The sequence below is a fragment of the Cololabis saira genome, chromosome 9, assembly GCF_033807715.1.
Source record: "Cololabis saira isolate AMF1-May2022 chromosome 9, fColSai1.1, whole genome shotgun sequence".
NCBI classification, from domain to species: domain Eukaryota; kingdom Metazoa; phylum Chordata; class Actinopteri; order Beloniformes; family Belonidae; genus Cololabis; species Cololabis saira.
In genome coordinates, this window is record NC_084595.1 from 1,079,816 (window position 1) to 1,093,366 (window position 13,551).

Genomic DNA, 13,551 nt, shown 5'->3' on the forward strand with positions numbered 1-13,551 from the left:
GGAAAATGTTGTTTTTGGTTTCCATTTTTTCTCTAAAAAAGAAGGAAAATGTTACTTTTTGATAAATCTGTTTTTATTTCTTGCCAAATTCCATATTCATAAGTGTACATTTTCAAAGAAAACCCCTTGTTTTTTTGTTTTCCAGAAAGAAATGGAACTTTACTTGAAATTAATCCTAAAATCAACAAATGAAAAGGCTTTTAAAACCGTAGACTTGTGTTATAGTTTAATCTGCTTGAATAACAAACATCACCCCTTGCACATGTTCTGTTTTTTATTTGTATACTGTTCGTGTAAACTGTTTTGTGATAATTCTTTTAAATAAAGTAAAAAAAAAAAAAAAAAAAAAAAGAAACCAAGACCAGGAGGAGACTAATCACTTCATAAATGGAATGAAGGATATGAACATTTCTGCATTTGTAGACGCTAGAAAGTACCGGGATAGAAGATTTACAAGAAGGAGAGAGAAAAGTTGAAGCAGCTTTTGTTTTGGATTTGGATCCAGGAAGAAGAAGCAGAAATGACGGGAATTGTGTCATGACGTTCTCCGCGCGTCGCTGGTTTGATCCAGATATCCTGAATGATTAATCACCATGGAAACGAAATATTCCCAATGTTTCAGTAACCGGAATATTAGCAATAACCTGGATTTTGACTGATGTAAACGTAGTCAGTGTATGTTTTATGTTTGTTCCCTAGTTAGCACCGCGAGCCTTCACTCCTGCAGATCTCTGCAGCGATGGACGAGTGAAGCCCCGAGGCTTCTATTGTTCCTGCCTGTTTTCTATTCATTTTACGGACAGATTTCGGTTCGCTACTCCTCCTACAGATTTCAGACGACCGAGGCGAATCATATATCAAAACGTGTGTCTCTATCGGGAATAGCGTGCTGTGATGTTTGGTGGTGAAATTCCCATTTTTCCCAAAGTTATTCCCAAAAAAACGGCCAAAAAACCCCATTCAAAGTGGATGGAGGAGGTAAAAAAAAAAGCCAAAATTCACCTTTTTTCTGAGTCACGTAACTTTCTCATACTTGCACGTAGAAATGTCATTCACACTTCAAAACGGAGGAAAACTTCTCTTCTCTCCACAACAGCAAACAGGTTTTTCCTAAGATGTACACTTTCCAAGATATGAGCACTCAAGCGAGGACCGGAAATCACTTTTTTGTCAAATCTAGAGTGCGGATGTCGGTTGGTAGAGTGGGAGAAGCCGTTAAGAATTACCAGACTTTTTATTTGTAACTCGAGCTCACGGCCAAACCGTAAAAGGCAGACCATAATTTTTGGTCAGAATGTAGACATAGGTGTTGGGATTCATAAAATGTGACTTTGACAGGCGGGGTATGCACAAAATTTAAACGGGAGGGGCTAGAGCGGCGCCAATACCGGTCTCAGTCTCCATTGACTGTAATGTAATCAAACGTTTTCTTCAAAAGAATCTCACTCTGTCTTCCCACTGAGCTTATTCAATCATTTTAATCAATATCTGAATAGAAATTTAGATTGTCAGAATCTGCCGGGTTCTGTGTCTCTCACGATGTTTTTGTTTTTCTGCTACGAGCTACGGTTTGATCACAAATCTGAGTTATTTGAGACCTTGTCAGAAGCCAAAATCTGGGTTTTTGTCACAGCCAAACCGGAAGGTTCTTAAGTGGAGGTTCTTGTTGCCGCGGCAACCAGAGCTCAGCTGTCAGACCCGGCCTGTTCCCGGAATGCTTAATGTAGTGTTTATTAATATGCATTGTCCCGTCTAAATAAACGTTGATTTGATATTTATACAGATTAAAGTTCTTTATTGTTCTGTGTCCAATCAATCAATCAATCAATAATAACTTTATTTGTCCCCAATGGGGTAATTCCTTTTACAGCAATATATACACATGTACACATAGTAAAAAAAGACAAGTTCAGTCCAGTTCTCACCAAGTCCTGTACAAACTATTTAAATAGCAGCTAGCGCCGCGCTAGAGCAGCTAGCGCCGTGCTAGAGCAGCTAGCGCCGCGCTAGAGCAGCTAGCGCCGTGCTGCGCCATAGCAGCTAGCGCCGTGCTGCGTCACAGTTAGCCAACCAGAACGCTCTTCTTCTCCTCCTTTGATGCTGCTGGCGGCTTGTGTTGTCCCGGCAACGGCGGCGTCTGAGGCTCCGCCTTCATGCTGAAGACGCTCCCGCGCCGCTACATGCTAAAGACGCTCCCCCGCCGCTGCACCGACAGCTTGATTCCCTACATGCTGAAGACGCTCCCGTGCCGCTACATGCTAAAGACGCTACCGCGCCGCTGCACCGACAGCTCGATCCCCCCGCGCAGCCGCAGCTCCTCCTTCAGGAAGCGTCCCACCTGCTCGGCGTAGACGACGTCACAGAAGACCCAGATCTCCGCTAGCGGCCGCTGGATGTTAGCGTTGCAGGTGGGTAGCCTAGCGCCGCGGACGCAGCGGCTCAGACAGCGCCAGACCTGGTGAGGGGGGAGGACAAACACACCGTCAGGCCTGGGGGGAAGACACGGTCAGGCTAAACCTGGAGGTCGAGGAATAAACTACCACAATATGCAGACGACACACAGGTGTATGCTAGTGTCACCAGGAGATGGATGGATGAATGAACGGATGAATGGATGAATGGATGGATGGATGAATGAATGAATGGATGAATGAATGAATGGATGGATGGATGGATGAATGAATGGATGAATGAATGGATGAATGGATGAATAAATGGATGGATGAATGGATGGATGAATGAATGGATGAATGAATGGATGAATGGATGAATGAATGGATGGATGGATGAATGAATGAATGGATGAATGAATGGATGGATGGATGGATGAATGAATGGATGAATGAATGGATGAATGGATGAATAAATGGATGGATGAATGGATGGATGAATGAATGGATGAATGAATGGATGGATGAATGAATGGATGAATGGATGGATGAACGGATGAATGAATGGATGGATGGATGAATGAATGGATGAATGAATGGATGAATGGATGAATAAATGGATGGATGGATGGATGAATGGATGGATGGATGAATGAATGGATGAATGAATGGATGAATGGATGAATAAATGGATGGATGAATGGATGGATGAATGAATGGATGAATGAATGGATGGATGAATGAATGGATGAATGGATGGATGAACGGATGAATGAATGGATGGATGGATGAATGAATGGATGAATGAATGAATGAATGGATGGATGAATGAATGGATGAATGAATGAATGGATGGATGGATGGATGAATGAATGGATGAATGGATGAATGGATGGATGGATGAATGGATGGATGGATGAATGAATGGATGAATGAATGGATGAATGGATGAATAAATGGATGGATGAATGGATGGATGAATGAATGGATGAATGAATGGATGGATGAATGAATGGATGAATGGATGGATGAACGGATGAATGAATGGATGGATGGATGAATGAATGGATGAATGAATGGATGGATGGATGAATGAATGGATGAATCAATGGATGAATGAATGGATGAATGAATGGATGGATGGATGAATGAATGGATGGATGAATGAATGGATGGATGGATGAATGAATGGATGGATGAATGGATGAATGAATGAATGGATGGATGAACGGATGAATGAATGGATGGATGGATGAATCAATGGATGAATGAATGGATGAATGGATGGATGAATGAATGGATGGATGAATGAATGGATGAATGAATGGATGGATGAATGGATGAATGAATGAATCAATGGATGAATGAATGGATGGATGAATGAATGGATGGATGAATGAATGGATGAATGAATGGATGGATGAATGGATGAATGAATGGATGGATGGATGGATGAATGGATGAATGAATGAATCAATGGATGAATGAATGGATGGATGAATGAATGGATGGATGAATGGATGGATGAATGGATGAATGAATGGATGGATGGATGGATGGATGGATGGATGGATGAATGAATGAATCAATGGATGAATGGATGGATGGATGAATGAATGGATGAATGGATGAATGAATGGATGGATGGATGAATGAATGAATGGATGGATGAATGAATGAATGAATGGATGGATGGATGGATGAATGAATCCTAACCTTCTCCAGGTCCCTGCAGTTCTAGATGAATGAATGAATGGATGAATAAATGAATGAATGGATGAATGAATGGATGAATGAATGAATGGATGGATGAATGGATGGATGAATGGATGAATGAATGGATGGATGGATGGATGAATGGATGAATGAATGGATGGATGGATGGATGGATGGATGGATGAATGGATGAATGAATGAATCAATGGATGAATGGATGGATGGATGGATGAATGAATGGATGAATGGATGGATGAATGAATGAATGGATGGATGAATGAATCCTAACCTTCTCCAGGTCCCTGCAGTTCTAGATGAATGAATGAATGGATGAATAAATGAATGAATGGATGAATGAATGGATGAATGAATGAATGGATGAATGAATGGATGGATGAATCCTAACCTTCTCCAGGTCCCTGCAGTTCTGGTCCCTGATGGTCCAGCGGGCCCTCTGGAGGGGGAGGAGCTTGTGCAGTGACATCACGCGGCCGAAGCTCCGGGACGGAGACGGAGACGCCGGTCCCGGGAGTCCCCGCTGGACGGAGACGGACCAGGACCGGCGGGGAGGGGGGTCCTGGTCCTGGACCCGGTCCCCCTCCCGGGTCTCCGGGACCAGGTCTGGGGTCTCGGGGACCCAGAACTCTGGGGTTCCTGGTTCTGGTTCTGGGGCGACGGCGGGGGCCGGTCTGGCCGGTCTCAGGGGGAGACGGTTCCTGGGGGGGAACCAGGGCCGGAAGGCCGGGGGGGGCCGGAGGGGGAACGGTTCTAACAGCTGCTGGACCAGAGAGACCCCTGCTGGTCCAGACCGGTAGTGCAGAACCACATCCTCCATGCAGGCTCAGGGGTCAGGGGTCAGAGGACCGGAGGCTCCGCCCCCGTCTCCATCACCTGGATCTGCTGGTTACGGCCCTGAAACCAGAACACCTGATTAACCTGGAACCACTGGCAGGAATCAGCAGGAGAGACCACGTCTCTCCAGTGTTAGCGTCGCTCCATTGGCTACCTGTAAAATTCAGAATCCAATTTAAAATTTTATTACTTGCATATAAAGCCCAAAACGGCTTAGCTCCGCATTATTTACAAGACCTGATAGTGCCTTATGTTCCTGGCAGAGCTCTCTGTTCTCAGAGTGCAGGTTTACTCGTAGTTCCTAGAGTATCTAAATGTAGATTTGGAGGGCGGGCGTTCTGCTATCAGGCACCATTACTATGGAACCAACTTCCAATCTGGGTTAAGGAGGCTGACACCACCTCCACCTTTAAAACTAAACTTAAAACATTTCTGTTTAGTAAAGCCTATAGTTAGTGTTTAGTAAACCTCTAGCTGGTGTTGGTAAATCTCTAGGTAGTGTAAACTCTAGTGTGTTAGAGTCAGTAGTCATAGTTGCAGCTATAGAACAAAACTATAATAGTTAGTCTCAAATATAGCTTCTCCTCTCCTCTTCCCTTCCTCTCTTCTCCATTTCCATTTTTATTTATTATAAATATCTCATAACTATCATTTTTGTCCATCGTTCCTGTAGTTTCTTCCCCTTTTTTCTCTTTTGTGCATGTTTGCAGGCCGGAGCCTCGGGAGCTGCGTTCTGGCCGGCTTTATGTTTATGTTCATGTTCTGGTTCTGGAAAGCGTCTAGAGACATCTGTTGAATTACACGCTATATAAATAAAATTGAATTGAATTGAATTGAATTGAATTGAATTGAATTGAACCACCACCATGATCGAGACCTGCAGGTCCAGGTCCAGATCCAGATCCAGATCTAGATCTAGATCTGGATCTGCAGGTCTGGATCTGGACCTCTAGGTTCATCTCTTTTGTATCACAGAATAATTAATATTAATATTATAATGTACATCAACTAATTTTACTGCTTCTTCTTCCGGCTCTCGACGAAGGCAGACGCTTTTTCTGCTCCTCTCCCTCCCTACCTGTCCTGCTGCTGCTGCTTTTGTCCTGTCTCGTCTTCAGAGTCTCTTCTTTTCACTCCTCCCAAACTCTACAATCATGGAATTGATTAACTGGTCTCTCAGCACAATCAGAAGTCAGGGGGTAAGGGAGCCCTCCTGCCCCGACGGGACATTTACTGGATACACAATGGATTCCTACAAATACTGGAAACCGTTGTGTTTGGTGATTCTGTCTGTCGAGGACGTTGAAGATGCTTCATAATTGGATTTATGATAGCAGGATTTCTCTTGATCGGAGGAGGGGGATTCCTGGTCTACCGACAAACGCGTAAGTGGTCGACAGCTGTTCTGGCTCTTTCAGAGCTGCCGGACGTGGCTGAAGGATCAAGCAAGGTGATCAACACTCAGACTTTAACGTTAGGGGAGCAAAGCCGTAAGCTGGATGCAGGCTTTTGCAGGCTGGCGGCGTCTTTGAGCTCATTGGCAAGATGGAGAAGACCTTGGAGAAGTTGGAAGCTCGGCTTGGCGGGAATTGATCACAAATTCATCTGATTGGAGTCGCCATTGATGAACCAGAGACTGAAGGCAGACGGAAAATTACTGCTCTGCCTGTTCTTTTAAATATAATTGTTGATTCTATAATCTGACCATGACAGAGCGGTTTGGCCGATCGCTCTGGTCACAATCTCCCTGGTGGAATGTAAACAAGGTGACTCTGCCCCCACTAGCCCTCCCCTCTCAGGAACATCTGTGGACCTGTTTTCCCTCAACTCAACGCCTTCCTGGCTATAAGTCTTGTGATGATGATGATAAATTTGTCATGTGCTTCCTGTGCTGAGGTGTTTTTTTGCACTTTCTCACTGTGTATTTATACAGTGTGAAGATGCCTTTTTTTCCCTTTTCCTTTCTCTGTTTTGTTCCGGTCAGAAACCGGTCGGGTCGCTGCTCGTTGTGGTCGATCGGCCGGCAGCTGAGCAGATTTACTGTACTTGTATTGCTGCTTAGTTGTCCTGAATTGCCTGTCGGGGATGAATAAAGTTTCTCTGAATCTGAATCTGAATCTTCTTGTAGTCTGTTTATTTCATTCTGAATTTCATTTGATTTGTATTTTGTACGTGTAAAAACAACAATTAAAGAGAAGATAAGAAAACAAAACAAAGAATTTCATCCTTTAACACTTAATATCTTAAATACGTGCAGGAAGAAGTGTAATTTATTTAATCCTCCCCCCATTCACTAATCATTGATTAACACGTATTTATAAGAACTAACTATAATTATACTCACACACTTACCTGTACATACACATAGTTTAATATTTCTATATATTTGTACACATGCCCCTATAAATATTTATATAAACATACTTATTTACACAAAACTATCTCTATATTAACTCCATCTGCTCTCTCTCTCTCTCTATATATATATATATATATATATATATATATATATATATATATATACACACGAAAGACATATACGGAATAAACATGTGAGAAAACTAACCTTTAGATCCTGAAACTTCACGTTTTCCAAAGTAAACAAACATCGAGGAGTTAGCATGCTAGGAAGCTAACAGGACGAGGACTGGAACTCTCGCGAGATTTGATGTTTACAAACTTCGGCGTGAATAAAATAACTCCCTGTAACATTTTAGCGTTTCAAAAGAGTCCCGGGCAATAAATCTTATTAAAATAATATTTAAGACAAAGGAGGATATAAAACTTAAATAAATAAGTGAAACGGGAGGTTTGTCTTCTTCTTCTTCTGTGGTTTAAACTAGAGCGGCTCGTTATCGCCCCTTGGCGGTTTCAGAGGAAACAACTACAAACTCCAGGTTTATTTATGGAGGTAATTTGTTAATTACTCAATCAAAAATAAAGATTGCTTCAATCAAAAAATATATTTGCAATAAAGAAAAATTAACTTCAATCAAAAAAAATGCATTTGAACTGTTTTTCTTTGATTGGAAATGTTTTTGATTGTTGTTTTGTGTTTGGGCCATATTATAATATAATAAAGGTATTCATTCATTCATATTATGGGTAGGAGATTTGTGTCTTTATAATCACTTTTTTTCTTTGATTGAAATCATTTTTTCTGAATGAAGTGAATGTTTTTTAAATTTAAAATACATTTTAAATATAAATATACCGCTAATCGTAGGACTGGTGCGGGTCACGTGACCCGGTCACGTGACCCGGTCACGTGACCCGGTCTGAACAGGTTCCTACACATTTTTCAAGGTCAAATTCCAGAACTTTCCAAAAACTTTCAAGGGTCATTTTCTAAATCTTCCAACACCTTAATCTCTGGGGTAAAATATATATATATATATATATATATATATATATATATATATATAAACTCAGAATTATTTTTCTGCTTTTTATCACAATTATGTCCATTGTATCGTGCTGTAAAAGTCTAGTTATGTTTCATCTGACTGATTTTATTTCTCCTTGTAACTAAACTCTACAGTCTGATCCAGGTTTGGTTTCATTTCCAGGATTTCCAGGATTTCCAGGATTTCCAGGTCCGTAAGAACCTGAAGAATCAGACGCTGCAGCCGTTTGTCAACAGGACATTTTATTTCACACGTCTGTCGTCTTCAACTTACAACATTCTGCTGAAGCCGTCGCCGCGGCAACCGGCCGTCGCCGCGGCAACCGGCCGTCGCCGCAGCAACCGGCTACCACTAAAGCAGAACGCGTTCCCGTCGTCGTGGAAACGGGACAGAGACAGAAACTCGTCGTCGTGGAAACGGGACAGAGACAGAAGCCTGTGTGGGTCGTCATGGAAACAGAAACAGAAACCCGTCGTCGTGGAAACAGAGACAGAAACAGAAACCCGTCGTCGTGGAAACAGAGACAGAAAGAGAAACCCGTCGTCATGGAAACAGAAACAGAAACCCGTCGTGGTGGAAACAGAGACAGAAAGAGTTTGAGCAGGTAAAGGATCAGATTAAAGGATGAGATTATGGCACATTTGGTCCACGTGGTACTTTTATTATCTCCAACAGAAAGAAATAAAGAAACAGTTAGAACAGAGTTAACGTGTCGTCAAAGACAGACAGCAGGACCGGGAGGGGGCGGGGCTTGTGAGGGGGCGGGGCTTCAGCACTTCCATGTTTCCATCGGGGGCGGGGCTAGAGGGGGCGGGGCTTGGTGATGGACAGCTCACAGGAAGTAGTCAGGAGTGCGTCTGGTCACATGGGGCTCCCCGCGGCGAGGGGCGGGGTCAAACTGGAGGCTGAGGAGGAAAAACATTTCCATGTTTATTATTGGTTCAGCTTCTGTCTGGGGTAGGGATGTCACGATGACAGATTATCTTGGTACGATTATTGTCAGAGAAATAATCACGATTTAACGATTATCACGATTATTATGTATTAATTAATTTCACACTATGAATGTGTAAAATCACATGAACACTCCTTAGAGATCTTTAAATGTCATTTATTTTCCAGGCCAAATATTAGCAACAAAGAAAAGTAACCAAAAAGTACAACATTAATGACAATAATACCATTGGAATTAAACAAAAATCACTTCTGTGTTAATCATCCACAGCAGGATTTCCCTTTTGGGTAATAACGTTTCAAATGCTACATGCAAACTGTAAACTGTATTACAAAAATGTTTCTGAACATTTCTTTTGGACCTGAGAAGAGAATTTTTAAACAGGAAAAAACATCTAGCTAGCTTTTGACTTATAGCTGCCCTCTGAAACATAAATAATACTGTAACAGTGAAAATAAACAAGACCACATCTGAAATTAAATACAAGCTAGCTATGTATTTCCTTTTGGAACAAAAAAAGTGGTGAAAGGCTGCAGGACAGGAGCCACCTGCAGAAGACTTGCTTCAAGTCCTTTCAGTTCAGGTTAAAGTGCAGGAATGTCAGCTACGTGCTTACGTCGGGGGCTGGGGACGGTGTTACTGAACAACCAAAGCAGAATAAACACGGAAGAGCGCCGTTTTTTAAACAACGGAGCGTTGAAGACAGCGGTTAAGTTAGCAGACTCTTTTGTTATTACATCCATTTATTTAATAATGGATGTAAAACAGAAGCAGCAGTGGTCTACGGTACAATCCACCAACAGAGCCCGCGACGGAGCGCAGCCTCGCGTCCGAGCCCGCTCCCAGCCCGTCCCCGCGGGCCGGGATTTTTTATTAAATAAATGGATTTATTTCGGCAATGTTTACACACTGGAAAGCCATCGTCAACGATAACCCCTTCCTCATTTTTGCGGTACCCATAATAATCCCACACAGCTGATTTTATGCGCTTTTTGGGGGGGAATAACTCTTCATCCATACTTCACTTCAGCTGCTCCGCTTCCGCTTGTGTAACTTTATTTTCGTTCCGTGCGAGTTGCGCTGATCTGTCTATGGTTCCGGGTCCCGGCGTAATCTTTGGAAAGTGACGATGTTTAGGAGTCTTCACGAATAATTAATCGTGCCGTTTAAAATCGCGGTTAATAGTGAAAACAAGTAATCGTGACATCCCTAGTCTGGGGTCGGCCAATCAGGACGCAGCAGGGGCCTCGCCCTGGATCTGATTGATAAGACATTGGGAAGAGATATATATATATATTTATATATATACACATGGGGGTCAATGACGAATAAAGATTTTCAACAGGTCCATTTTTGGAGTTTTTTGTCCAGATGAATTGGCACTAGCCGTAAAAAAGGTCATGTGGTGCGACCATGATTCATATTAAAATCAAACAAAGGTCATGTGGTGCGACCATGATTCATATTAAAATTCATATTAAAATAAATTAATTTCCTTAACATCTTGAAGTTTTCAGTATTTTACATAAATGGTTATTTTTTAATGGTCGCACCACATGATATTTCATAAAATGGACATCAGTCAAACTTTGTTTGTATATTATGATGGAAATAAAATTACAAATGTGTTGTAATCTTACACACTACAAGATACTTCAGAAATCCTGCCAGATAGAAGAAGATTGATTTAAATACATTTAGAGTGATTAGAGTGATTTCCTGGTCGGACGGTCGCACCACATGACATTTTGACGCTTAAAACAACAACAAAATCCCAAATAACTAGTATTTTTTGTAAAATTCAAGTGAGTCCATATGTGGGACAAGTAGGACATATATATGGTATTTTTTTATCCATTTAAACCTTTTTTGAATTGAAAAAAAATCTGTTTTTCAGAAAATATATGCATCACGTCATTGACCCACATATATATGTATATATATATATATATATATACACCGTATTTTCTGGACTATAAGCCGCACCTGTATATAAGCCGCATCAGCTCTATTTAAAAAAAAAGATATGCAACCCACAGATATTTATGTTGTTAGATTAGATATTTACTACATGTACAGAATGATTCTGAACTGTAAATGATGTACATGTTTGTACCTAAATAGATCTTTTCCTAACAGTGTCTTTTAACGCAGCAGCAACTTTGCTGATTAAAACGGGACAGAACCAAGAGAAAATAACCGCTATTTATTTATCTGTTTATCTGTTTGAAATCTGCTTCTACTTCTATCTGCTAAAGAAGAAGTAGCGTATTCTTCTTTGCATTTATTTCTTAGTTTTGATTCTAATTCCGGTTAGAACTCCCCCTAGCGGTGGAAGAAAAATCCACAGAATAGCTGCACCTTTGTATAAGCCGCATGGTTCAAAACCTATGAAAAAGTAGCGGCTTATAGTCCAGAAAATACGGTATATATATATATATATATACATATATACATATATACATATATACATACATACATACATACATACATACATATATATATATATACATACATCTATATCTATACATGTATATGTATATGTATATATATATATATATATATATACATATACATACATCTATATCTATACATGTATATGTATATGTATATATATATACATATACATACATCTATATCTATACATGTATATGTATATGTATATATATATACATATACATACATCTATATCTATACATGTATATGTATATGTATATGTATATATATATATATATACACACACACACACACACACACACACACACACACACACACACACACACACACACACACACACACACACACACACACACACACACACACACACACACACACACACACACACACACACACACACACACACACATCGTTGGGTTCTCCCTCCACTTTGTCCAGCTCCATGAGTGTGTATATTAGTGTATATTAGTGTATATGTGTGTATATTAGTGTGTATATGTGTGTATTCTCCTCACAAAGAGTATTTGAGGGTGTCGTCCAGCTCCATGAGGGTGTATATTAGTGTATATGTGTATATATTAGTGTACTGGTGTGTATAGAGTGTGTATTCTCCTCACAAAGAGTATTTGAGGGTGTCGTCCAGCTCCATGAGTGTGTATATTAGTGTATATATTAGTGTACTGGTGTGTATAGAGTGTGTATTCTCCTCACAAAGAGTATTTGAGGGTGTCGTCCAGCTCCATGATTGCCGCCTGGTTTCCACAGCGGTAACAGTAGTTGGGAGCGCTGAAGATCGTCACCACGTTCTTGTCGTGGCCCCAGTTGTAGCCCTGAAAACACACACACGTCAATTACATTAAACTTTATTTCTATAACATCTAATATCTGGTCACAATCTCCCTGGTGGAATGTAACCAAGGTGACTCTGCCCCCACTAGCCCTCCCCTCTCAGGAACATCTGTGGACCTGTTTCAGAACTGACCCGCTCCAGTCACAATCTCCCTGGTGGAATGTAAACACGGTGACTCTGCCCCCACTAACCCTCCCCTCTCAGGAACATCTGTGGACCTGGATCAGAACTGACGGAGCCGCCTGATAACATCAAGGACATTGGCTGAGAGCAGCTCTGGGCGAAGCAGTGACGTTCAATAAACTCTACAGCCCACTACGGTTGTGTTTCCTGTATCTGTGTCACGTGACTGCCCCGCCCCTTTAGGAGACAGGAAGTAGGTCCTGAGTCTATTGAGTCCTATGGGAAAAGTGAACGTGAGCACAGATTATTACCAATTCCTTCGCCCCATAGTAACCTAAGTAAATATGGGACCCATTTCTCAAAAGCCACAAACCTTCTGAACATTCTGACACCAAAATGGACATTTTCAGACCAACAGATTAGGAGAAAATGAACTTTGTTTGAGACCTGTCTCTGTCTGAGCAACACACTCTCGCCAGATTTGGCTCATCGTTTTCCCATCGGATAAAATTAAGTTTAAAACTAAAATAAAACTTGCTTCTTTGCTTAATAATACTGTTATTTTTATTATTTAAGTCTTTTTGGAAGAAAGTTGTACTGTATCTAGTGTTGTATGTTCCAAAACGATGTGGGGAGAGGGGCGGCCACGCCCACTTAGGAGACAGGAAGTGAGGTCAGAGGGGCGGCCACGCCCACTTAGGAGACCGGAAGTGAGGTCAGAGGGGCGGCCACGCCCACTTAGGAGACAGGAAGTGAGGTCAGAGGGGCGGCCACGCCCACTTAGGAGGCAGGAAGTGAGGT

General features: G+C 41.5%; 2 protein-coding genes across 3 annotated transcripts in view; both read right to left on the minus strand.

Annotated features, from left to right (window-relative positions):
- Positions 1-1,819: 1,819 nt before the first annotated feature.
- On the minus strand, positions 1,820-7,782 carry zgc:101664 (uncharacterized protein LOC450064 homolog). 2 transcript variants are annotated; one of them, XM_061729777.1, is made up of 3 exons: positions 7,525-7,782; positions 4,513-5,018; positions 1,820-2,455 (listed from the first exon to the last, which is right to left on the minus strand). In XM_061729777.1, exons 2-3 carry the CDS (start codon positions 4,939-4,941, stop codon positions 2,252-2,254), a joined length of 633 nt encoding a protein of 210 aa, XP_061585761.1. In that variant the 5' UTR covers positions 4,942-5,018; positions 7,525-7,782; the 3' UTR covers positions 1,820-2,251. The 2 variants fall into 2 exon arrangements, with proteins under 2 accessions (XP_061585761.1, XP_061585760.1); XM_061729776.1 differs by having other exon boundaries at positions 4,513-5,112.
- Positions 7,783-9,005: 1,223 nt separating this feature from the next.
- LOC133451345 (serine/threonine-protein phosphatase 2A catalytic subunit alpha isoform) overlaps positions 9,006-13,551 on the minus strand; it is a 17,641-nt gene continuing 13,095 nt past the window's right edge. The window contains exons 7-8 of the mRNA XM_061730317.1: positions 12,489-12,607; positions 9,006-9,270 (exon numbers count right to left, since the gene is read on the minus strand). Of these exons, the coding sequence (XP_061586301.1) occupies positions 9,198-9,270; positions 12,489-12,607 (192 nt within the window). The 3' untranslated portion in view covers positions 9,006-9,197. The remainder of the gene's footprint in view (positions 9,271-12,488; positions 12,608-13,551) is intronic.

Excerpts from the sequence above, each read along its gene's own strand:
- zgc:101664 (XM_061729777.1), bottom strand. The coding sequence starts at position 4,941 with ATGGAGGATGTGGTTCTGCACTACCGGTCTGGACCAGCAGGGGTCTCT. Across the intron at positions 2,456-4,512 it reads ACTGCAGGGACCTGGAGAAG|GTCTGGCGCTGTCTGAGCCG; the intron begins GTTAGGATTCAT and ends CCCCCTCACCAG.